Source organism: Nematostella vectensis, chromosome 7 (assembly GCF_932526225.1).
Source record: "Nematostella vectensis chromosome 7, jaNemVect1.1, whole genome shotgun sequence".
NCBI lineage: Eukaryota > Metazoa > Cnidaria > Anthozoa > Actiniaria > Edwardsiidae > Nematostella > Nematostella vectensis.
Window position 1 is genome coordinate 10,832,270 of NC_064040.1, and position 24,407 is coordinate 10,856,676.

The 24,407-nt window shown below is 45.5% G+C and overlaps 1 protein-coding gene across 1 annotated transcript; it reads right to left on the reverse strand.

Annotated features, from left to right (window-relative positions):
• Positions 1-711: 711 nt before the first annotated feature.
• Positions 712-24,189, reverse strand: LOC116602326 (cation channel sperm-associated auxiliary subunit epsilon). The gene is made up of 35 exons (XM_032363736.2): positions 24,044-24,189; positions 23,831-23,885; positions 23,645-23,718; positions 22,641-22,713; positions 22,448-22,509; positions 21,952-22,045; positions 21,430-21,557; positions 20,852-20,941; positions 18,483-18,546; positions 18,073-18,114; positions 17,450-17,557; positions 17,051-17,171; positions 16,406-16,476; positions 16,200-16,235; positions 15,495-15,581; positions 14,898-14,975; positions 13,774-13,852; positions 13,539-13,634; positions 12,895-12,975; positions 12,400-12,479; positions 11,956-12,038; positions 11,501-11,582; positions 9,944-10,009; positions 9,403-9,450; positions 9,145-9,228; positions 8,766-8,815; positions 8,615-8,693; positions 8,402-8,509; positions 7,957-8,018; positions 7,690-7,789; positions 7,328-7,396; positions 6,982-7,136; positions 2,730-2,933; positions 1,706-1,767; positions 712-1,142 (listed from the first exon to the last, which is right to left on the reverse strand). The coding sequence occupies exons 1-35, from the start codon at positions 24,118-24,120 to the stop codon at positions 979-981; spliced, it is 3,012 nt and encodes a 1,003-aa protein (XP_032219627.1). The 5' UTR covers positions 24,121-24,189; the 3' UTR covers positions 712-978.
• Positions 24,190-24,407: the final 218 nt, after the last annotated feature.

The following is a 24,407-nucleotide window of genomic DNA, read 5'->3' on the forward strand; positions in this document are numbered from 1 at the left end:
CCCCCCCCCCCCCTTTTCCCCCTATCTATTTAATATTGGTTTTTAAGCTTAAAATGCAAGTCGCAGTCAGATGATCATGTATATACCAACATTGAGGAAGGGGAGAGGACAATTGCAGCTGCCCACCCACCTACTGTAGGGCTACCATACTATAGGATTCAAATCTCCACCCCCACCCCTACTGAAGATGTGCGTGTCTGTCTGTTCAGTTTTCTTTCCTAGCCTGGCTCTCTTTGTGCGTGGAAAATGTTCGTTTTCGGGGTTCACTATACACACAGGAGAGCCGGCTCGCGTGGTTGGTGAGAGTTGTGATGTCACAAGAAACCATAAGGGCCCCCGAATGGTCTTTGGCGAGCACTTGCAAGCAACTCGTTTTTTATGCGACCGAGCATTTTTAGTTGCTGAATAAATCGAGCAGCTAGCACATCGAAAAATACAGTGCGAGCACGGCGGGAAAAAAATGCGCGAGCATTAGCTGAAAACTGCGAGCACATCGAAATTTCGGGGGGCCTACCATTTCATTGTTATCTCTACCCAGCTTCTCTTACCTCATAGCCAACCACAGCGACCCCGAATAGTACGGGTTAAAAAATAAAACTGTACCCGCTCCTTTCCTGCTTAGCGCTTATCAATAGGAGATCTAGTAGGGAGGAAGTCTTGCCAAGGACTAGCATCCCGTCGAGAAAATAAAAATATTGCTATTTCCTGATGTATAGCAAGGGTTATAACCAAACCACGGAAAAGCTTTATTTCAAAAGGATAACGTTTTATAAATGTATTAAAATTTTAACATATGTACGGCTTGGCTAACATAAGAGAGTTGAAGCTTGTAACCGCAGAACATTTGGCTGTCAAGCGCGCCGGCGATCATTACGGGAAACTCTAATTTTTTGGCGGGAAAATCTTTTACGCGCTGTAAGCCAGAGCAGTGTTTTCTAAACATTGTGTTAGGGGCTCTTTACATGTTTGAGCTCCCTTTTATGTTTCCCTTATGTCTATTCTTCCTCTGGATCTTCTTCTTCTATGGTCTTCGTCTGTTGGACATATATTTTCGTGGCATTTAGACGAGGATGACGGCCTGGGTCCTAGTCCGAGCAGTTCTGCTGTACCAGAGGCTCGTCTGATGCTATGCCGACTTCTGGCTGAGAATCAAATGTGTAAGAATGATAAGGGGCAATTTCATACCTTGTTTTTTTTCTATGGTATAACTAAAAAAACTACAACCAAACTGTAGAAAAAATAGATGGTCTGCGTAGGCGTGGTGTAGACAAGGTATGAACCAACACAAGGTTGAGAAGGTATGTTAAACGCCTCTGTGAAACAGAGTGGTTGCGCTGACGTTTCGAGCGTTAGCCCTTCATTGCTTTTTTTTGCCCCGACGAAGGGCTAACGCTCGAAACGTCAGCGCAACCACTCTGTTTCACAGAGGCGTTTAACATACCTTTTCAACCTTGTGTTGATTCATACCTTGTTTAGCTGTATTTTTTGTCTGTTTCCCAGTTATTTTCGAAATGTTTCTCTTCCGCGCCTCTCCCCCTTCACCAGTATTTCGAGGTCTGCTGAAGCTCTGTGGAGGTCTGGGCTAAGGCTATATTTTAAGGCTGTATTTCTTAATGTTTCTGTATCGTGCCTCCCCCCCCCCCCCCCCCTCCGCCTACCACCACCAAGGGCTTTAGGGTAAAAACGTTACGTTCTCTGTACCTACCTGTTGATCGTCTAGCAACTACTTCTGTAGCAAGAGACGTCCGCGCTCCATTGTAGATAGTTCTTTTGAAGAGAAATACAGAATATATATTCAAGTATCCCGAAGGAAGTTAGGAGTTTTAGCCAAGCTTATTCAATCTACCTGCTGCAGTCAAAGTATTTCCTTCACAATGTCGTAGCAGGGGATGGGACACTTAGGGTACGTTTCCCCCCCCCCCCCCCCCAAAAAAAAAATATATATATATATAGGAAGGCTAGATAGGAAGGAAATGGCTATTAGGGGCGTGCCCCCACCCCCAATATTAAGAAAATATATATAAGGAAATTTCTATTAGGGACGTGCCCCCAACCCAAATATTAAAATGTGAACTTTAAAAGCACACGAGCATACACACATTGGCATCAGTCGGGCCAAGACGGGACGCTAGCACAGTCTTACCCGTGCAGTTCGGCAACCATGGACAGCTGTTTCGTCCTTATTAGGACTCGTCAGCATGGCATAGCCGGTTTGCCTCAGTAAAACTTCATCGGCAAAAAACTGCAAGGCGACAAGCAAAGGTCGCATGCGTGATCCGCACAATTGGCATCACGCTAGCCCGGTCGCAGCTCTAGATCCCACATGCACTTCGTTCGAGTCGAAGTCGCCCTGCAGTCTTTTGGCGATGAAGTTTAACTGAGGCAAACCGGCTATGCCATGCTGACGAGTCCTAATAAAGACGAAACAGCTGTCCATGGTTGCCGACCTGCACGGGTAATAGACTGTGCTAGCGTCCCGTCTTGGCCCGACTGATGCCAATGTGTGTATGCTAGTGTGCTTTTAAAGTCCCAATATTAAGAAAATATATATAAGGAAATGACTATTAGGGACGTGCCCCCAACTCCAATATTAAGGAAAAATTTCTAAGAAAATGACTTTTAGGGCGTGCCCTCCCCCCCCCCCTCCCCGCCAATATTTTCTTAAGGTTTCTGTATCGTGCCCCTCCCCCCCCCCCCGAATATTTCAAGACCTGCTACAGCTCTGCTACCTTAGTTGTTGGAGCCTCTCGGCAACCTGCCTATCCTGCTCGTGTTCCCCTAATGTCTCCTTGCGATACAAAAGAAAGCTAAAACACAAGAGGACAAAAGAAAGCAAAGCCACCACCGCCATGCAGATGGCTTCCGCCAGGAACTGTTTCTTTTCCTCTCCAGGCGCCACCTCCACCAAGAACTGCGCGGAAAGCGAGCAAAAACTGCAAGGGAATAATAGGAAGGCGGTAATATTGTTTACACTCGGTGGCGGTTATAATGGGGTAGATTTGGTGTCGTTGTTCATTCTACAATGACAAAAAATATCTCCAGCTTATGTCCTGACCCTCTTATCCTGACACTGGTGACAATGGTGAAAAGGAACTGATTGCTTGCAGCCTATTCCCAGTGGTGAGAGGCCCCATACGCCGACGCTCTAACACACTTGGCTACCTGTGACGAGAGGCCCCATACGCCGACGCACTAACACACTTGGCTACCTGTGACGAGAGGCCCCATACGCCGACGCACTAACAAACTGGGCTACCTGTGACGAGAGGCCCCATACGCCGACGCACTAACAAACTGGGCTACCTGTGACGAGAGGCCCCATACGCCGACGCACTAACACACTTGGCTACCTGTGACGAGAGGCCCCATACACCGACGCACTAACACACTTGGCTACCTGTGACGAGAGGCCCCATACGCCGACGCACTAACACACTTGGCTACCTGTGACGAGAGGCCCCATACGCCGACGCACTAACACACTTGGCTACCTGTGACGAGAGGCCCCATACGCCGACGCACTAACACACTTGGCTACCTGTGACGAGAGGCCCCATACGCCGACGCACTAACACACTTGGCTACCTGTGACGAGAGGCCCCATACGCCGACGCACTAACACACTTGGCTACCTGTGACGAGAGGCCCCATACGCCGACGCACTAACACACTTGGCTACCTGTGACGAGAGGCCCCATACGCCGACGCACTAACACACTTGGCTACCTGTGACGAGAGGCCCCATACGCCGACGCTCTAACACACTTGGCTACCTGTGACGAGAGGCCCCATACGCCGACGCACTAACACACTTGGCTACCTGTGACGAGAGGCCCCATACGCCGACGCACTAACAAACTGGGCTACCTGTGACGAGAGGCCCCATACGCCGACGCACTAACAAACTGGGCTACCTGTGACGAGAGGCCCCATACGCCGACGCACTAACACACTTGGCTACCTGTGACGAGAGGCCCCATACGCCGACGCACTAACACACTTGGCTACCTGTGACAAGAGGCCCCATACGCCGACGCACTAACACACTTGGCTACCTGTGACGAGAGGCCCCATACGCCGACGCACTAACACACTTGGCTACCTGTGACGAGAGGCCCCATACGCCGACGCACTAACACACTTGGCTACCTGTGACGAGAGGCCCCATACGCCGACGCACTAACACACTTGGCTACCTGTGACGAGAGGCCCCATACGCCGACGCACTAACACACTTGGCTACCTGTGACGAGAGGCCCCATACGCCGACGCACTAACACACTTGGCTACCTGTGACGAGAGGCCCCATACGCCGACGCACTAACACACTTGGCTACCTGTGACGAGAGGCCCCATACGCCGACGCACTAACACACTTGGCTACCTGTGACGAGAGGCCCCATACGCCGACGCACTAACACACTTGGCTACCTGTGACGAGAGGCCCCATACGCCGACGCACTAACAAACTGGGCTACCTGTGACGAGAGGCCCCATACGCCGACGCACTAACAAACTGGGCTACCTGTGACGAGAGGCCCCATACGCCGACGCACTAACACACTTGGCTACCTGTGACGAGAGGCCCCATACGCCGACGCACTAACACACTTGGCTACCTGTGACAAGAGGCCCCATACGCCGACGCACTAACACACTTGGCTACCTGTGACGAGAGGCCCCATACGCCGACGCACTAACACACTTGGCTACCTGTGACGAGAGGCCCCATACGCCGACGCACTAACACACTTGGCTACCTGTGACGAGAGGCCCCATACGCCGACGCACTAACACACTTGGCTACCTGTGACGAGAGGCCCCATACGCCGACGCACTAACACACTTGGCTACCTGTGACGAGAGGCCCCATACGCCGACGCACTAACACACTTGGCTACCTGTGACGAGAGGCCCCATACGCCGACGCACTAACACACTTGGCTACCTGTGACGAGAGGCCCCATACGCCGACGCACTAACACACTTGGCTACCTGTGACGAGAGGCCCCATACGCCGACGCACTAACACACTTGGCTACCTGTGACGAGAGGCCCCATACGCCGACGCACTAACACACTTGGCTACCTGTGACGAGAGGCCCCATACGCCGACGCTCTAACACACTTGGCTACCTGTGACGAGAGGCCCCATACGCCGACGCACTAACACACTTGGCTACCTGTGACGAGAGGCCCCATACGCCGACGCACTAACAAACTGGGCTACCTGTGACGAGAGGCCCCATACGCCGACGCACTAACAAACTGGGCTACCTGTGACGAGAGGCCCCATACGCCGACGCACTAACACACTTGGCTACCTGTGACGAGAGGCCCCATACGCCGACGCACTAACACACTTGGCTACCTGTGACAAGAGGCCCCATACGCCGACGCACTAACACACTTGGCTACCTGTGACGAGAGGCCCCATACGCCGACGCACTAACACACTTGGCTACCTGTGACGAGAGGCCCCATACGCCGACGCACTAACACACTTGGCTACCTGTGACGAGAGGCCCCATACGCCGACGCACTAACACACTTGGCTACCTGTGACGAGAGGCCCCATACGCCGACGCACTAACACACTTGGCTACCTGTGACGAGAGGCCCCATACGCCGACGCACTAACACACTTGGCTACCTGTGACGAGAGGCCCCATACGCCGACGCACTAACACACTTGGCTACCTGTGACGAGAGGCCCCATACGCCGACGCACTAACACACTTGGCTACCTGTGACGAGAGGCCCCATACGCCGACGCACTAACACACTTGGCTACCTGTGACGAGAGGCCCCATACGCCGACGCACTAACAAACTGGGCTACCTGTGACGAGAGGCCCCATACGCCGACGCACTATCAAACTGGGCTACCTGTGACGAGAGGCCCCATACGCCGACGCACTAACACACTTGGCTACCTGTGACGAGAGGCCCCATACGCCGACGCACTAACACACTTGGCTACCTGTGACGAGAGGCCCCATACGCCGACGCACTAACACACTTGGCTACCTGTGACGAGAGGCCCCATACGCCGACGCACTAACACACTTGGCTACCTGTGACGAGAGGCCCCATACGCCGACGCACTAACAAACTGGGCTACCTGTGACGAGAGGCCCCATACGCCGACGCACTATCAAACTGGGCTACCTGTGACGAGAGGCCCCATACGCCGACGCACTAACACACTTGGCTACCTGTGACGAGAGGCCCCATACGCCGACGCACTAACAAACTGGGCTACCTGTGACGAGAGGCCCCATACGCCGACGCACTAACACACTTGGCTACCTGTGACGAGAGGCCCCATACGCCGACGCACTAACACACTTGGCTACCTGTGACGAGAGGCCCCATACGCCGACGCACTAACACACTTGGCTACCTGTGACGAGAGGCCCCATACGCCGACGCACTAACACACTTGGCTACCTGTGACGAGAGGCCCCATACGCCGACGCACTAACACACTTGGCTACCTGTGACGAGAGGCCCCATACGCCGACGCACTAACACACTTGGCTACCTGTGACGAGAGGCCCCATACGCCGACGCACTAACACACTTGGCTACCTGTGACGAGAGGCCCCATACGCCGACGCACTAACAAACTGGGCTACCTGTGACGAGAGGCCCCATACGCCGACGCACTAACAAACTGGGCTACCTGTGACGAGAGGCCCCATACGCCGACGCACTAACAAACTGGGCTACCTGTGACGAGAGGCCCCATACGCCAACGCACTAACACACTTGGCTACCTGTGACGAGAGGCCCCATACGCCGACGCACTAACAAACTGGGCTACCTGTGACGAGAGGCCCCATACGCCGACGCACTAACACACTTGGCTACCTGTGACGAGAGGCCCCATACGGCGACGCTCTAACACACTGGGCCACCGGTGAGTGATTCCACGGTAAGTTCTGACAGTTCCAGCAGAGGCGAGAGCACTACGTACCTCAGGCTGGGGTCGATCACGGTGAGGGTGAATTGATAGAGGCCGGGCTTGCTGAAGACCACGTGATTAGTCCCACTGCTATTCAGGACCTCGTAAGCTTTACTGCCATCAAAAGAAACAGGGTTCCCGTCGTCTATAAAGCAGGTCTTGTGGCTCTACACAAAACGATATGGGTATTAATAATGTTATCGTTTTTAAACCTAGGTGATAATTCATGGACAAGAGGTGCTGAGGCATTATGGTGTCCGGAAGAGGCTTATATAACACGTCAGACCGCTGGCCAATAGTAATGAAATTAAAGAATGTTGGTGGCGGTTATATAGAAGGTACCACTGTAAATACTTACGTTCTGATCCCAAGTCATGTTTTTCTCGGATAGCGAAGCCCACGTCTGTGCTTCCCGCTTGCACCCCACCTACGAGGATAATTCAACAAAGAAAAAAGGGGCTGAATGAAAATTGAGTTAAAAAATAACTATTGGAAAGAGAGCACAATGACCAACAAAGAGAATTCTTCATGTAACTGGCATTAAAGAGTTAGCTCTTAAAGCTTCTTGATTGCATCTTTCCGCCGTCACTCCTTTTTAGTCTAACCAGGGCACTTTCCTCGGGCATTTTTAATGTCACCCGCTGCTTACACTGGCAGACGCACCCTCGACATAAATTCGAGCGCTAACTGTCGTTAAGTTCCTTTAATTAAACACCTTACCTGATTCATGGTGGCTGTGTAGCCATAACCTGTCTTCAGATCCCTCTCCTCTAGCACGTAATCTTGCACCACCTCATGCACAATATGCTTGTCATCATACCTGAGAACATGAAAAGATTCAATCACTGTAATCCATCCACACACCCCCTTTCAATCTCTTTAAAAAAAAATCATTTTTAACAGCTTGGCCGTACTTCTCTTTTACTGAGATTGCTTTAAATAAAAGTGTCCATGGACTTGATATGATACGTTTGACACGTAGCTTACATGTCAACTTTTAGCCGCAATTTGGTATCGACTCCAACCGACAGCGTGCATTGGACTTGGTCCTGAAAAGAAGTTCAAGTAATTTACATCAATAAATATTATTTATGACAATTTCGTTTTGGTAAGAACGCCCAGTTATGGCTCAAATGAGATATGAAACAAATTCTCATCTCAAGCCATCCCACTACTATTCTTATAGAATATCAAGAATAGTCTACGATACATGGATTCTCGAGTGCAACCTTATTTGAAATAGATATATACATCCTTTTATACAACGTTGCTTCCACATCAACGTTGCTTTAATGGGATTTCGTCCGCTGGAGACGATACATACAGTATTCTCAGAGTATTATTCGACATTCTCTTTGCTTCGGATTAGCACCTGACTTTGTTTTAATGTAATTGTACCCTCTGAATATTGTTCAACTGCGTCACCTCTTACCTTGTAGTAGGCCACTATGTCCGTAACGTTATCTGGTTTAGCAGGCATGGAGCAGTTACGTATCCTGATATGGCGTATCGGCGGGCAGCCAACTTGTAGTAACAGCGTCTAAATTTTGCCAAAATCTATGGATTTATTTTTGTCATTTCCGACCTCCCCCTATCACTTTTCTACTGGTCCGTCACTTAGCAACTCTCGATACAGTATACTCACCTCTTGACAGGGATCTCTACACGTCAGACCGATCTTCTCCGGACGAAACGTCACCGACAAAGGACCTGAGATATCTTCACTAGATAAGAGCCAAAAGCATTAGCTGTTTTCATAAAAATACGTAAGGGAAAAGAAGCGAAATGACTTTAACCTGTCTGTCCCGTTGTCCTCCCAATATCTCTTTTCTCGAAAGGTAAAAGTCTGTCGAAACAAACACGGTAATAAGTCAGAACCGGTGGAAAATGCTTTCCTAAGCAGAATAAGACAATTGTGGTTAGTCAGACGAAAACGAAAAGGCCTTTTTTGATTTCAAATACCATTTCCCTAAATCCCACGTCATCGATCCAGTCCCTTTTCTGACACGGCCTCGAACGTTCTTTCAAATTTCTTTGTGAAATTCACAATTCAATCAAATTTTAAAACCCTCTTTTCAGAATCTGACAGCTTCTGTGTACCACTCTTTTTGCCGAAATTCTTCGAATGAAAGTTATATTTACTTTAACCACCGTCCAGCCAGCTGCACTTCTTACCTTATTTCTCAGAACTCTGTGTGAAAAATACTCGATGGATTCACCCATAATGAGATCTAAGTTTCCAGAGCCGAAAATGTGGTGCTATAAACATAAAAGCAGGAAAATGATATTAATTGTCTTATCAAACACACGACAGTATAACGTTCAATAACAATGCAATACATACCGTGATATCAATTTCCGCGCTTTTACGGAAATGACATTAATTGTCTTATCAAACTCACGTATAACGTTCAATGACAATGCAAAACCTACCGTGATATCAATTTGCGCGATTTTCCGGTACAACAAGGCGACCCAGCCCTGATAATTACAATAAAATTAATTAGGAATGAAACTTGAAACACTGGAAAAGAATGTCGAAAAAGTCTAAACGTTTCAAGAATCATCCGTTACCCCTTTGTCTGTTTCGTCAGTTCTTACAGGATGACTCTCCAGAAAAGTAGACGGCGGTGATCGTCCCACCTTTTAAGGTATAAGATTTCGACTGCCATCCCTACGGGGGTGTTGAAGGATTTTTCCGATTTTGCTATCTCTTAGGGTATTAAATTCGACCAATTGCTATTCCTAAGGGTGTTTTTTTTTTCGATTCTGCTATCTCTTAGGGTTTTTCGACCACACCCCAGAAGTAAGAACTTCTGTTGACCACGCCCAAAGCCCATCCCTTAGGTTTAAAATCGATTTTGCCGTCGATCACCCCCGTCTGTACTTACTATGAGACCCCATTTCGTTAGTTTATATCATCGTTTTTCTCACTTTGTGTTCAGTTAGCAAGAGAGATAACCCTGATATTTACCGTCAGTGACTGCCCCTTGTCAATGTACGTCAGCTCGCGTGGAATACTTGTCCAGAACTTGATGTACTGGGAAAAACGAACTCCTCTAAGTAGTCATGGCTTCAAAGTATACGACATGACACCTCATATTTCCCTACATAGTGTTACGTGTGCAAATAGCCCCCAGTATTACTGGGCCAGCAACCACAACATGGTGTGCCATTTACCCCCGTATTACTGGGCCAGCAACCACAACATCGTGTACAAATAACCCCCGTATTACTGGGCCAGCAACCATAACATGGTGTGCAATTAACCCCAGTATTACTGGGCCAGCAACCCCAACATGGTGTGCAATTAACCCCAGTATTACTGGGCCAGCAACCTCAACATGGTGTGCAATTAACAGCTGGGCCAGCAACCACAACATGGTGTGCAATCAACCCCCGTATTACTGGGCCAGCAACCACAACATGGTGTGCAAATAACCCCAGTATTACTGGGCCAGCAACCACAACATGGTGTGCAATCAACCCCCGTATTACTTGGCCAGCAACCACAACATGGTGTGCAATTAACCCCCGTATTACTGGGCCAGCAACCACAACATGGTGTGCAATTAACCCCCGTATTACTGGGCCAGCAACCCCAACATGGTGTGCAATCAACCCCCGTATTACTGGGCCAGCAACCACAACATCGTGTGCAAATAACCCCAGTATTACTGGGCCAGCAACCACAACATGGTGTGCAAATAACCCCCGTATTACTGGGCCAGCAACCACAACATGGTGTGCAAATAACCCCAGTATTACTGGGCCAGCAACCACAACATGGTGTGCAATCAACCCCCGTATTACTGGGCCAGCAACCACAACATGGTGTGCAATTAACCCCCGTATTACTGGGCCAGCAACCACAACATGGTGTGCAATTAACCCCCGTATTACTGGGCCAGCAACCCCAACATGGTGTGCAATCAACCCCCGTATTACTGGGCCAGCAACCACAACATCGTGTGCAAATAACCCCAGTATTACTGGGCCAGCAACCACAACATGGTGTGCAAATAACCCCAGTATTACTGGGCCAGTAACCACAACATGGTGTGCAAATAACCCCCGTATTACTGGGCCAGCAACCCCAACATGGTGTGCAATCAACCCCCGTATTACTGGGCCAGCAACCACAACATGGTATGCAAATAACCACCGTATTACTGGGCCAGCAACCACAACATGGTGTGCAAATAACCCCAGTATTACTGGGCCAGCAACCACAACATGGTATGCAAATAACCACCGTATTACTGGGCCAGCAACCACAACATGGTGTGCAAATAACCCCAGTATTACTGGGCCAGCAACCACAACATGGTGTGCAAATAACCCCAGTATTACTAGGCCAGCAACCACAACATGGTGTGCAATTAAACCCCGTATTACTGGGCCAGCAACCACAACATGGTGTGCAAATAACCCCAGTATTGCTGGGCCAGTAACGATAGGTGTTTTGGCCAGCAAAGCTGTCGCTGTTTGCAAGGTGATTTCGTTTGAACGTTTCCCGAGGACTACTCACTGGGCACTCGGTGTCGGGGTAAACGGCGCTCATGGCCTCGTTCTTGAGGGGAAGGTAACGACGGCTGAGGCTTCCATCAAAGCTATTAAAAATGAAGAAGCGTTATTCGAGTATTTTCTATTTTAGAACCACGACAACAAGAACCATAAGCCATTCTAATAATTCAGGTAAATGTTTTGACATTTACAAAAGAGAGGATAAAAATATCAGGAATGCAATTGTGGTCTTCCGATAACTATAATCCGCGTTAACTAGCAATAATTTTTTTAGAACCACTATTTTAGAACCACGACAACAAGAACCATAAGCCATTCTAATAATTCAGGTAAATGTTTTGACATTTACAAAAGAGAGGATAAAAATATCAGGAATGCAATTGTGGTCTTCCGATGACTATAATCCCCGTTAACTAGCAATAATTTCGATTTCTTTGGAGCCTTCACGGCAAATCACACCTTTCGTTCTTGACAAGCAACAACCCTCCAATGAGATCGAACATGGCCGCCATGTCGGTAGAGGACAGTTCTCCCGGGTGAACCTGGTACATGGGGAGAATAAAAAAAGTGATGTTACAAGAGTAGGTTGAACTATACGCCTGGCATTCTGCAGTCCACATTAAGTCTCTGTTCCGTTACATCCATTATTAAAATCTCATTCTTCAATATCCCTAAATCCTTCTGTCGTCTAGCACCCTTCCTCTACTACCCCCAAACCACCATATACATGTGCCACCCCACCCTCTACATCTATCCACTAAATCACATACATCCGACACCCAACCCCTAACATTTAATCACACATATGCGCCTCCATTTCGCTCGCTATTTATCTTGGAAATAATGTAGCCCGATTCTCAGTACTTTGTTAGTAAATGCCATTTAAGTAAACGGTTAACTTACCTCGACAATGTATTGGACTCCAATTCTTCCATAAAACATCTTGTTATTAGACAGATGGAGGATGAAACCACCCGACTCGACTATGATTCAGAGGATTGTTATAAATCACTATTACTAAAAACAGGGATATGCCAAGGTAACAATTAACCTTCACCACAGTGTCGTGCTACAACTTTATATGCCCAAGACTTTATATGTTCAGATTCGTAATATAACTGATTTTTTGCTAGTGCGTCTTTTTTTATAGCCAAATAAGTCTTTTTTATTCCGAGTCTGGGGCTGGAACACTCAAAACAATACTGTTGTCCTTAGCGAATATGATTGAACAATAACCGCGCGCCAGAATCAACGCAATATGAGTTATTTCCATCAGTACGTGTCACTCCTCGAAAACGTATTTGATTTCCTCTAAGTAGTGTTCTATAAAAGAGCTATTTCATTTCAAAGTTGCAATAGGTATCTTGGGTACTTCTGAAGCTTTGTCGGCAAACCTACCAGTGGCCACAGTTTTGATAGTGTTGTTGCCGGTTGGCATTGCGATTGCTGAGTCTTGGTGTTTAACTACTAGCTCTCTTCCTGTAAAACACGAGAGACAAAAATAGAAAACGGAGCTGTAGATCTCAAACAAGGTGGAATGGAAAAATAACACGAAGCTCACTTGAGCATATTATATTACCCTTTTACTGGCTAATTGACATTAAGCTATGTGTATGAAGAAGCTCCTAACGAGCGAATCGCCAGGGACCTCATAAGCTAATTGAGCTAATAAAAGAGGAGGGGCTGGAGGCCCCGCGTGGTAACTGACACCGTTGAATTTATAAGTACAACCTTATCAATTCTTATGACGGGCTGATACATGTCACATGAGCAGTGAGTAGGCTTGGATCTCACTTGAGAGGATGCAGTAAAAGGGGACATATTGTTGAATACAAAGCAGACGGTAGTAGTAAGGTGTTAAGCCAGATTTGCTCTGAGTGAGTGATTTCCTTCGGCGATAGATAGCATAACAGACATTCCATGATTGTACGATTCTTCCATCAGTAAGAATCGACTGCTCATAAGGAGAAAAGGGTATGCGTGCTTCCACCCTCAGCCACGCGTCCGATATTGACCAGATCAATAGGGAAACAGACCCTTACCGTCACCGTTAATCGCTCCGTAAAATGCAGAGGTCTCGCTCCAAACTACTACGAAATGTGAGCTTGGAGGATGAAAGGCAATTTTGAGCGAAGACCCTGAAGAGAATGAGACGTTAAAGTTTTATACGTTATCTGGTAGACTGTTAGAAATACACTATACAAACAATTTTACGCCTCAGGATGCCCTTTAAAGTAAGGGTAGACTTTAACACGCTTGTACTTGCCAATAACATACCTGGAGAGAATAATGCAAACGGAAGCGTATGTTCTTTCCATGTCTGATTTCCGTCGGCCTTCAGTTCCAAAAGAAGGGGCTAAAATAAGATAAATTGTGTATATGATAAATAAGGCAGTAAAAAAACAGTGAATTGTTTGTACGAGGTCAGGATTGTAATACTTGCTTGGACAGGAAAAAGTAATACTTGGGATTGGGAAAAGTAATACTTGGTTTGGCAGGCGAGAGAATGGTAATATAACCTGGACAGGGGAGGGAATGGTAATATAACCTGGACAGGGGAGGGAATGGTAATATAACCTGGACAAGGGAGTTAATGGTAATATAACCTGGTCAGGGGAGGGAATGGTAATATAACCTGGACAGGGGAGGGAATGGTAATATAACCTGGACAGGGGAGGGAATGGTAATACTAACCTGGACAGGGGAGGGAATGGTAATACTAACCTGGACAGCGGAGGGGATGGTAATATAACCTGGACAGGGAAGGGAATTGTAATATAACCTGGACAGGGAAGGGAATGGTAATATAACCTGGACAGGGGAGGGAACGGTAATACTAACCTGGACAGGGGGGAATGGTAATACAAACTTGGACAGGGGAGGGAATGGTAATTTAACCTGGACAGGGGAGGGAATGGTAATATAACATGGACAGGGGAGGGAATGGTAATACTTACCTGGACAGGGGAGGGAATGGTAATATAACATGGACAGGAGAGGGAATGGTAATACTTACCTGGACAGGGAAGGGAATGGTAATACTAACCTGGACAGGGGAGGGAATGGTGATACTAACCTTGACAGGGGAGGGAATGGTAATATAACCTGGACAGGAGAGGGAATGGTAATACTAACCTGGACAGGAGAGGGAATGGTAATTTAACCTGGACAGGGGAGGGAATGGTAATATAACCTGGACAGTGGATGGAATGATAATGCTAACCTGGACAGGAGAGAAAATGGAAATTCTAACTTGGACAGGGGAGGGAATGCTAATTCTAACTTGGACAAGGGATGGAAGGTAATACTAACCCGGACAGGGGAGAGGATGGTGATACTTGCATGTACAGAGGAGGGAATGTTAATACTTACCTAGACAGGACAGGAATTGTAATACTAACCTGGGCAGAGGAGGGTTTCCTGATTAAAAAGAAAGTATCGTGGAAGAAGCTGTTGATGACAACGTCGTGAAGGATCCACTAGAGCAATAAAATACAGTAATCAATTTTGTGGTGTCACAGCTATCACGTGCATTTCGTTATTTCGGGCGAAAAATAAATCAAAGCAAATATACAAGAAACGGGCTTAAACTAACTGTAGTTATTTCAATACCGAAACGTAAATTAGGGTCCCGAGGGAAGGCCCTCAGGATGGGATGGTGTGGTGACATACAACTTCCTCTAATCCCTTTTTAGGGGCGTTCACATGGAATGAAGTGCCCCTAAAAATATCCTTCGCAGCAAGTGGAAACGAGGCTTCTATTGACTACAATATATACCTGGACCTTAAGAGAGAGTTTTAAATACGCACCCCTTCCCCAAATCCGGCACACGGGTCTAGAGGGTGTCAATAACAATGATAATGAAATAGCAATCATTTCTGAATGACCTGCTGGCCTCTCTTCCTTTCTACACATTGAGACCTCTTGGATAGAGGTCTTCATGTCTAGAGGGTGTCAATAACGGAGAGATATGACTGCAGTTGGAAAGAAGACTTACATCAGAGGCTGTTGATGGCCAAGGAACGTCAAGTAAAGCGAACTGTGTCATATTGTTATCTGTGATGTACACACGTGGGACGCCACCCTAAGGAAAGCAAGCTTCATATGCCACCTGATTAAGGTAGTATACAACGCGTTTTGATAACATACGCACAAACATGCCCTGATAACTCACGCACAGTCACGTTCTAATACACGCACAAACACGCTCTGATGGCACACGCACAAACACGCCCTGATAACTCACGCACAAACACGCTCTGATAACACGCACAAGCACGCTCTGATAACACACGCACAAACACGCTCTGATAACACATGCACAAACACGCTATGATGACACACGCACAAACACGCTTTGGTAACACACGCACAGACACCCTCTGATAACACACGCACAAACACGCTCTGATAACACTCGCACAAGCACGCTCTGATATCACACGCACAAACACGCTTTGATAACACATGCACAAGCACGCTTTGATCACACACGCACAAAGGCGCTCTGATAACACATGCACAAACACACTATGATAACACATGCACAAACACGCTCTAATAACACACGCACAAACACGCTCTAATAACATACACACAAGCACGCTCTGATAACACATGCACAAATAAGCTCTGATAATAGGCATTTTTTGGAAAAGACCCTTATTAGTTAAAGTTATGTATGTTATTAAAGAAGTACTACCTCATTTGTCCAAGCAACAATGACATCAGGAGCTTTCTGAAACACAAAAACAACAGAAATACTGAGGACCAAACTGCGAGTCAAGAGGCTCAGCCATTCTATCAGCAAATGATGCACTAAAAGATATCAACAGTTATATGGTAATGTTCATTTTGTTATTTTTGTTGTTATACTTGATAATGTAATAGCAATCATTTCTGAATGACCTGCTGCCCGCTCTTCCTTTCTACACATGAAGACCTCTTGGATAGATGAGAGATTGTGACGCCAGACATGCCTGAATACACAAACAAAATATGGGCATGACACATGAGTTAAAGTTTTGCTATATTTTACAGGCATGATCAAGTCCGAGTGGATTGCGGTACATATCACTTTATCTAGAGTTAGAATGGCTGTGGCGTGGCACGGGATTGCGTTACTCGTAACGTTATCTGGTGACATAGTTACTTATCTGGTGTCACAAAAGATTGCGTTACATGTCATGTTACCTGACGACAGCATGGCTGACTCAAGCGTGCGTGACATGCGTTACATTTTACATTACCTTATAACAGGATGGCACAGTCCGGCGTGTATAATATAGGACTACGTTACATGTCACGTTTCTTACGTTACGTGACAGAATTATTACTTTGCGTGACATGAGATTGCGTGACAAGCCATGTTACTTAGGTTACGTGACAGAATTATCATTTGGCGTGACATACGATTGCGTTACATGTCACGTTACTTAAGTTACGTGACAGAATTATTAATTGGCGTTACATTAGATTCCGTTACATGTCACGTTACTTGGTAACAGAATCATCATTTGGCATGACATACGATTGCGTTACATGTCACGTTACCTGATGACAGAATGGCAGTGTCTGGTGTGACGGCACTGATAGATAATACTAATCCGGACTGCAGCAACACTACTAAGTACTCTGATGAGAACGTGACATCTTGGACAATCGGCGGCTCACCCTGCAACCAGGCGTAAACGTCAACCTTACATCAATCTCTATTGCACCTTTAACATGTGAGGACCTCAGGATTTTAGTGAGGTACTTTGTGATGCAATAATAGCTGTAATTTGTTTTTATAGTAGTTGTTGTTGTTGCTATTCTTTTTTTCTGATTTTGTTGTTGGTATTTTTGCTTGCTACAGCTGTTGTTGTTGTTGTTGTTGTTGTTGTTGTTGCGTGTTGTTGTTCGTCTTTTTTATCATGTTAATAATGCTATTAATGGTTTTACAGATCTAACCTGGAGAAGATCTTGTAACACATACAAACTCGAAGTAGTACGGAAGTTGTCTTGTGTGATTTTCAACTCAGAGCTGATTAATACTGCAATGTGCGAGGCACAAGGGTCCTGAAGACAGAAAAATACAAGTTACATTTTGATCCCAGCCCCCAAACCCCACCCCTCACCCCTGGCCTCCCCTTGTTACAGATACTCTACTCCCATCCTGAGTAAGTCTGTTAGTTAAAGAAGTGCCAGGCGGTAAACACTACAAGCCACTTCTTGACTCGGTTATGTTTCTTTCTACCTTACACACCACAATGCAAGGAATAATATGGACGCAAAAGAACGCCTGGGAACATGTAAGGCCAACATAGGATTCTTGCAGGTGTTAAAGGAATTGTTAGTCGCTATTCTTCTCGGATAAGGAAGTTTAACTGAAGGATGCGTCTCTCTACATTAACCTGGACTGGGGGAGACTCCAAAGGATTCTTGGACACGCTTTAGTGGTTATGGAGCAGTCTGTTTTTCTAATGACTTGTTGTCAGTTGAAAGTAAAGCGCAGAGGCGAGTTATGAAAATGGGGACTATAGAAATGGTACATATTTACTACATTTTTTTTTCAAAAGTATTAATTAACTGACCTTAATTATACGAGCAGCCTTTCCGTCTCCTTGTAGCTTTATCTACATAAGTGACAACAATCAATGTTTGCAAATCTTCCATTTATTTGAGGAGAGAATCCGCTGAGAGTGCTTGCGCCTGCTAGATATATTTCCAAAAAAATCTAGTCAAAGTTCTCAAACCCAAAATATTCCTTATCCATGCAGGGCCGTAGCAGGGGGTGGGGCACTGGGGGCATGTGCCCCCCCCCCCCCCTAATATTTGAAAAAATAATAAGGAAATGACCAGTAGGGCGTGGCTGTGCCCCCAATATTTTCTTGATGTTCCTGTATTGCCCCCCCCCTTCTCCCAATATTTCAACGCTATTTAAAAGCCTGGTGCACTACCATGTGAAGTGCACGTGAAGGGTTAAGGTGGCGATGGTGTTTACCTTATTGCTTGCAGGTTCAATGAGCAGGGCAGGCTTCGCGTGCTTCAACTCCACAGCTTTGGACCTGTGAGGTATTTTTTTTTTTACTTTAGTCAGAGGAAAAACAATGTGTGTTGTGTACCAACGCACTGTAAGGATTAACACGCTTTGCAATACCTGACGCACTTTGGAATAAATGATCTCATCGTTGTCATACGATGTCATCTAGGGAAGAGTGGCCTTCGATGGTCTGTATTCTCTGCTAGCAATTTTTCTCTTATACATGCATATACGTACCCCTTTTATCTTAAGGGGATATGCGCTCACACGGCAATAAATCTTTAATAACACGGAGATATGAAGTTGAAGGTGCGTCAAATTTTACTACAAAGTGCGTTCATTTTCTTTATTACGAAATGCGTTAAATCTCATTACAAAGTTCATAGCGCGCGTCAAATGATATACCTTTATACTTTGTACTACTGGCCACGGTAGCGTGTGTCGCATGCTATTCTTTTATACTTTGTACTTGTGGGCATGATAGCGCGCGTCGCGTGGTATACTTGTTTACTTTGTATTTGTGGCCACGGTAGGGCGTGGCATGGTATACTTTTATACTTTGTATTTTTGGCCACGGTAGCGCGCGCCGCATGGTATTCTTTTTTGTTATATACATACTGAGAAATGCTCACTGAAAACATATTCAGTAAATTTTCGTTCGTTCACTGGTCTCAGCAAATCAGAGGCACGAACGATGTTTTTTTACCGTGAAAAAAAGTTGTTCGCGGTTCTGATTGGACAAACGAAATTTTTTCACTGCCCTTGAATGGCTTCAATTCCAACGCGGGGAGACGGGTAGCTTTGCATGTCACTTTTGTTATTGAGCTCCATTGGGCGAGAGAATGAAATTTTACTATGAAAATTGAATACAAAGAGTTCAAAATGTAAAACAATACATTTGCTACTCTGAATGACACTTCAAAGGATTAAGTAGAAAGTCTTGAAAACAAGAATACAAAGGAAAAAACCGAGCAAAAACGCTATCTAACATCACGGTCTCGTGCGTGACATTAGCGAGACAGATTCATTTCAATGGAAGTTTCTGTCTGTCTTCGACAGAACCGTCGGACAGCACAAACCTCAGTACCTCGGAGCCTCTGCAGCCAAGTCTAATAAAATGTCATGTAATTAGCTTATTATAAACTTCTCAGTATGTATATAATAAGTAAAATTCAGCAAGGAAAGTGCTTTGTGCAGTTTTATTAATTTGTTATTTTGTATCAAAAAAACTCACTCGTTCGCTGCGCAACTCGTTTTTTTATACTGCACAACTCGTGAATAAAAACCGTACGCGCACACTTTCCATGTAGTATTCTCTATATACTTTGTATTTGTGAAACGCTGTGACCTTTTCTGTGAATCTATCAGAGGACAGACGCACGCAAAAATGAGATCTATTTGTTTTATTCAAAAATTAAAATGTTTTCTTCCTTTTCAATCTAGTTTTTTTCGGAGCGTGCGCGCATGCTGGCGCCAAGCGTGCGTGGGTCGTCTAATAACACATGGACCCTTGACCAATCAGAGCACGCGATTTACCAGTGTATAAACTTTTATACTTTGCATTTGTTGCCACGGTAGCGCGCGTCGCATGGTATTCTTTCAACTTTGTTTTTGTGTCCACGGTAGCGCGCGTCGCATGGTATACTTTTATACTTTTTATTTTTGGCCACGGTAGCGCGCGTCGCATGGTATTCTTTTATACTTTGCATTTGTTGCCACGGTAGCGCGCGTCGCATGGTATTCTTTCAACTTTGTTTTTGTGTCCACGGTAGCGCGCGTCGCATGGTATACTTTTATACTTTGTATTTTTGGCCACGGTAGCGCGCGTCGCATGGTATTCTTTTATACTTTGTACTTGTGGTCACGGTAGCGCGCGTTGCATGGTATTATTTTAACTTTGTATTTGTGTCCACGGAAGCGCGCGTCGCATGGTATACTTTTATACTTTGTATTTTTGGCAACGGTAGTGCGCGTCGCATGGTATACTTTTATACTTTGTATATGTTGTCAAGGTAGTGCGCGTCGCATGGTATTCTTTTATACTTTGTATATGTGGTCACGGGAGCGCGGGTCGCATGGTATACTTTTATACTTTGTATTTTTGGCAACGGTAGCGCGCGTCGCATGGTATTCTTTTATACTTTGTATTTGTGTCCACGGTAGTGTGCGTCGCATGGTATATTTTTATACTTTGCATTTGTTGCCACGGTAGCGCGCGTCGCATGGTATTCTTTTATACTTTTTATTTGTGGTCACGGTAGTGTGCGTCGCACTTTGTAAAGGTGTGTCTTTGTGTCAGATTCGTTAGCGAAGAGTTAACAGTACTGTACCTCACAAAACAGTCATGGAGAGCCACGGATTTGCCGCTAATCCACAGCGCGGACTGATGACTGAATGCAAAATCGCGATATTCCCAGCAACTGAGAAAACAAGAAGTGTCAAGCGCTTGAAGGTGAAACATATCTACACAGATGCAATCAATAGTTTGGGATCCACCATTAGATAACTGTCGGCCGGTAACGAAGATCGCTCAGTTTAATCTGTGGGATTCAGCTGCTATACATTTCCTGTCCGAAGGGGGAGGGGCAAATCTCAAAACGTCCCTTCCCCACCCCAACTGAGACCCGCTACTGAAATGACTAAAAGGCTGGAAAGGTCATAATGGCGTTTCAATCTACTATTAATCCTTGGATGTCGTTTCTCCTGAATGCAGGAAGAAAAACATACTACATAAATTTGCATTACTGAAAAGGAAATATTTGATGATTTTAATTTCACAGTCACTTCCTTGCCTTATTAGGGTGTTTTATGATCGCCCAGACAAATTGCATGTATACTAGACATCATTGGCATGCCCCACAGTTTTTCAAGATCATTCATGTTTGTTGCACTTTCTGATACTTATTACCTGAGCTCTTTATTAAAGGAGCTGTTGTGGTACGCCTGTGGTTCGTCTACATATCTATAACCAGAAGTCAAGTGTACTGACGGCTCTTGACCAAGCTTATGGAAGGTCTTAGTGAGTCGCCCTGAAAACTACAATCAGCTAATTAAACGTTGATAGTTTTTTCCATTGGAAAACGCTTTCCATGTGTTCACGTCATATTTTTAGTATAACAATTTTGTACCCACCCCTCCCTTGCCTAGGACCCCCCTCCCCCCTTTCAATGCTGTTGTCTGACACCTGTAACGCTAGCTCTCAACATTGAATGGGGAGGAGGGGGGGATGACAAAACCTCTCATTGGCATTATGGTTAGAGCCAGTGGCCCTGAAAACTAACATGACAAAACCTGTTATTGCCACATTGTCCATGGCATTCTTTTCTGGGTTACCTGTGGTTTGCCATGATGCAAGAGGGGCTGTGGACACAGTAATGACTTGGAGAGGGCTGCCCCTATTGGCTAGATTCAGTCTTTCATTGTTACCTACCAAGGAGGGTACGGCAGCAGTATCTTGTAATTCATCTTGTGAGGCATGTAAGTCATCTGTAATCCATAGCCTTAGTGTACTAGGAGATGTGTTCCTGTAAGGATGCAAAGGACATTTTCAGGGCCGTAGCAGGGGGTGGCGCACTGTGGGCACGTGTCCCCCAATATTTACAATATTAAAAAATATATATATATAAGGAAATGACCAGTAGGAGAGTGGCTCTGCCCATATATATTTACTTAATGTTTCTGTATTGTTCCCCCCTATATTTGAAGCCTACTACAGCACTAATTTTGGAGACATCTAGTCTCAAAGACAAGCCCAACACCCCTCCCCTCCCTCTCACTCAATTGGTCTGTTTTCAAGAAGGACTTATTAATCAAGATTTTTTCACAAAATAATGCTGGTCTGACCCTCATACACCCTCAAATATACTCATAAAAACAAAACAAGTTAGTCAAAACTCAGAAAAAAGCAATGTTTTACAAAATTCTACCTTTCCAGGGCGTGGTTCCATTCATAACAAAAAGGGCTGTATTTAACTTCAAGGTGTCTCACCTGTAAATCAGCATTTGTTTAGCACATCATTATCATCACTTATTTTATTTCCCTCATAAACAAGTTTGTTTTTGTATATAAATAACGGTATTATTATTATTATTATAGGCATTATTCATTATAATTCTTACCAAAGAGCCATTTCCAACAGGACTGATGGCATGAAAACCAGCCTCTTGGCAACGTAGTGTCGTCACAGATAAACTAGAACAACAAATCGGACACACATAATAGTATGTTTATAGTGCGGGGAGGGGCACTAGCTTCCAGGGGGGTACTCCCTTATATCGGCTTTACAGGGACGTGCCGCTGGACAGGGTATGGTTTTCGACCTCTCTGTCCTGAACAGGGCATGTATTTCAGGCCTCTCTGTCTATAACAGGGTATATATTTCAGGCCTCTCTGTCCTGAACAGGGTACATAATTTTAAGCAAGGCTGTCCTAAACAGGGTACCAATTTGGTTGCCTTGCTCAAACTCGTAACCACTGATCCCACCCCCAATCTGATTGCCTTCCTTGCTCTCATGTGCTAACAGGGTCCTAAAATTGAGAATGTTGTCTAAAACAGGGCCCTAAAATCAAGGGTGTTGTCCTAAATAGGGTATGCTTTTTTAGAATTGTTCCTAAACAGGGTCAGGTTTCAAAACCCCCAGCAGCACCCCTATCCAAACAAAGGCTGAGGGCATCCCCCCCCCCCCCCCCCCCGGACCTAGCGTACAACCCCATATTTCTTCTATTTACTGAAGTACTAAAGTAACATGGGCTGATGCAGCTTTGATGCAACCCCATTTTAATCAATATTTTTAAGTGACTGTGGCTCGCTTGATGCCAGGCTATGTTTAAATTTTCATGACTACTTTGGTTTACAAACCGGGGGTGGGGGGTTCTTCCCATGTCGACTTGATAGGGATGCTTGTATTTTTTAGGGGTCAAAATTGGGCCTTAGGTATTTTTAGGGGGTATCCGTGAAAAAAATAGGCTTTTCTCTTAGAAATGGTCATTTTAAGGCTCCTGAGGTATTGTTTAGGGTAGCAATGTTTGGTCGTGCTGGTATTTTTTAGGGGTATTTTTCGAATTTTCCGACGAGCATCCCTATCACTTTTACCTTGAAGAACTCCCCACCGGGTGTACAAACCTCGACTGATTAATCGTACATCCATGGGAATGACACCACTGAACATCTTTTACGCCAAAATACTCAACAGAGATCTGAAAAAAAAAAGACAGAACTTTTGAGAGCGGATTAAACCAAGTCTATCTAGCAAGTCCGGTATCTAGCTTTTGGAAGTTGAGACACCGTACTAACCGATGAATTACTTACAGAATGTTTAGTGGTGAAATCACTCCTGCTATCGTCAACTCGGCTGACAGAGTATCTACAGAAATATTCAAATATTGAGATAATGTATTATTTGCATATATTTGACATACAAAAAATTGATAAGTAAGTTAAGTAAAGGACGAATTCGCTTGAAAAGTTCCCTGGCATAAAATACAAATTCGCTAGAAATGAGATGACTTGTGAAAACCTCACCGCCACGTTTCCTCGCTTGAGCCGAAGTCACAGCAGACGACAAATAGGCAAACAATAAAGTATATTAAATATGGCATTGCTCTCTATCAAATATTCGTTTCATTTTCTTTGTAAGATTTTTTTGACAAATAAAAAGTTGGTCAAACTTCGCGCCACTCACAAAGTGGTATACCGCTGACCGAAAGAATATTTGCACTTCGCACTGCCTGGGGCTATTCGTGCCAGACGCATTTTCTGGCCGAAGAAAGAAGCGCGCGCTGAGTTCTCAAACATGTCAGTGCTCCTAGTGATGATGGCTGTTTTGGCCAGAACCCTGGCAAGTCGCGAATCAAGGGTTCTGGCCAAAACAGCCATTATCACTAGG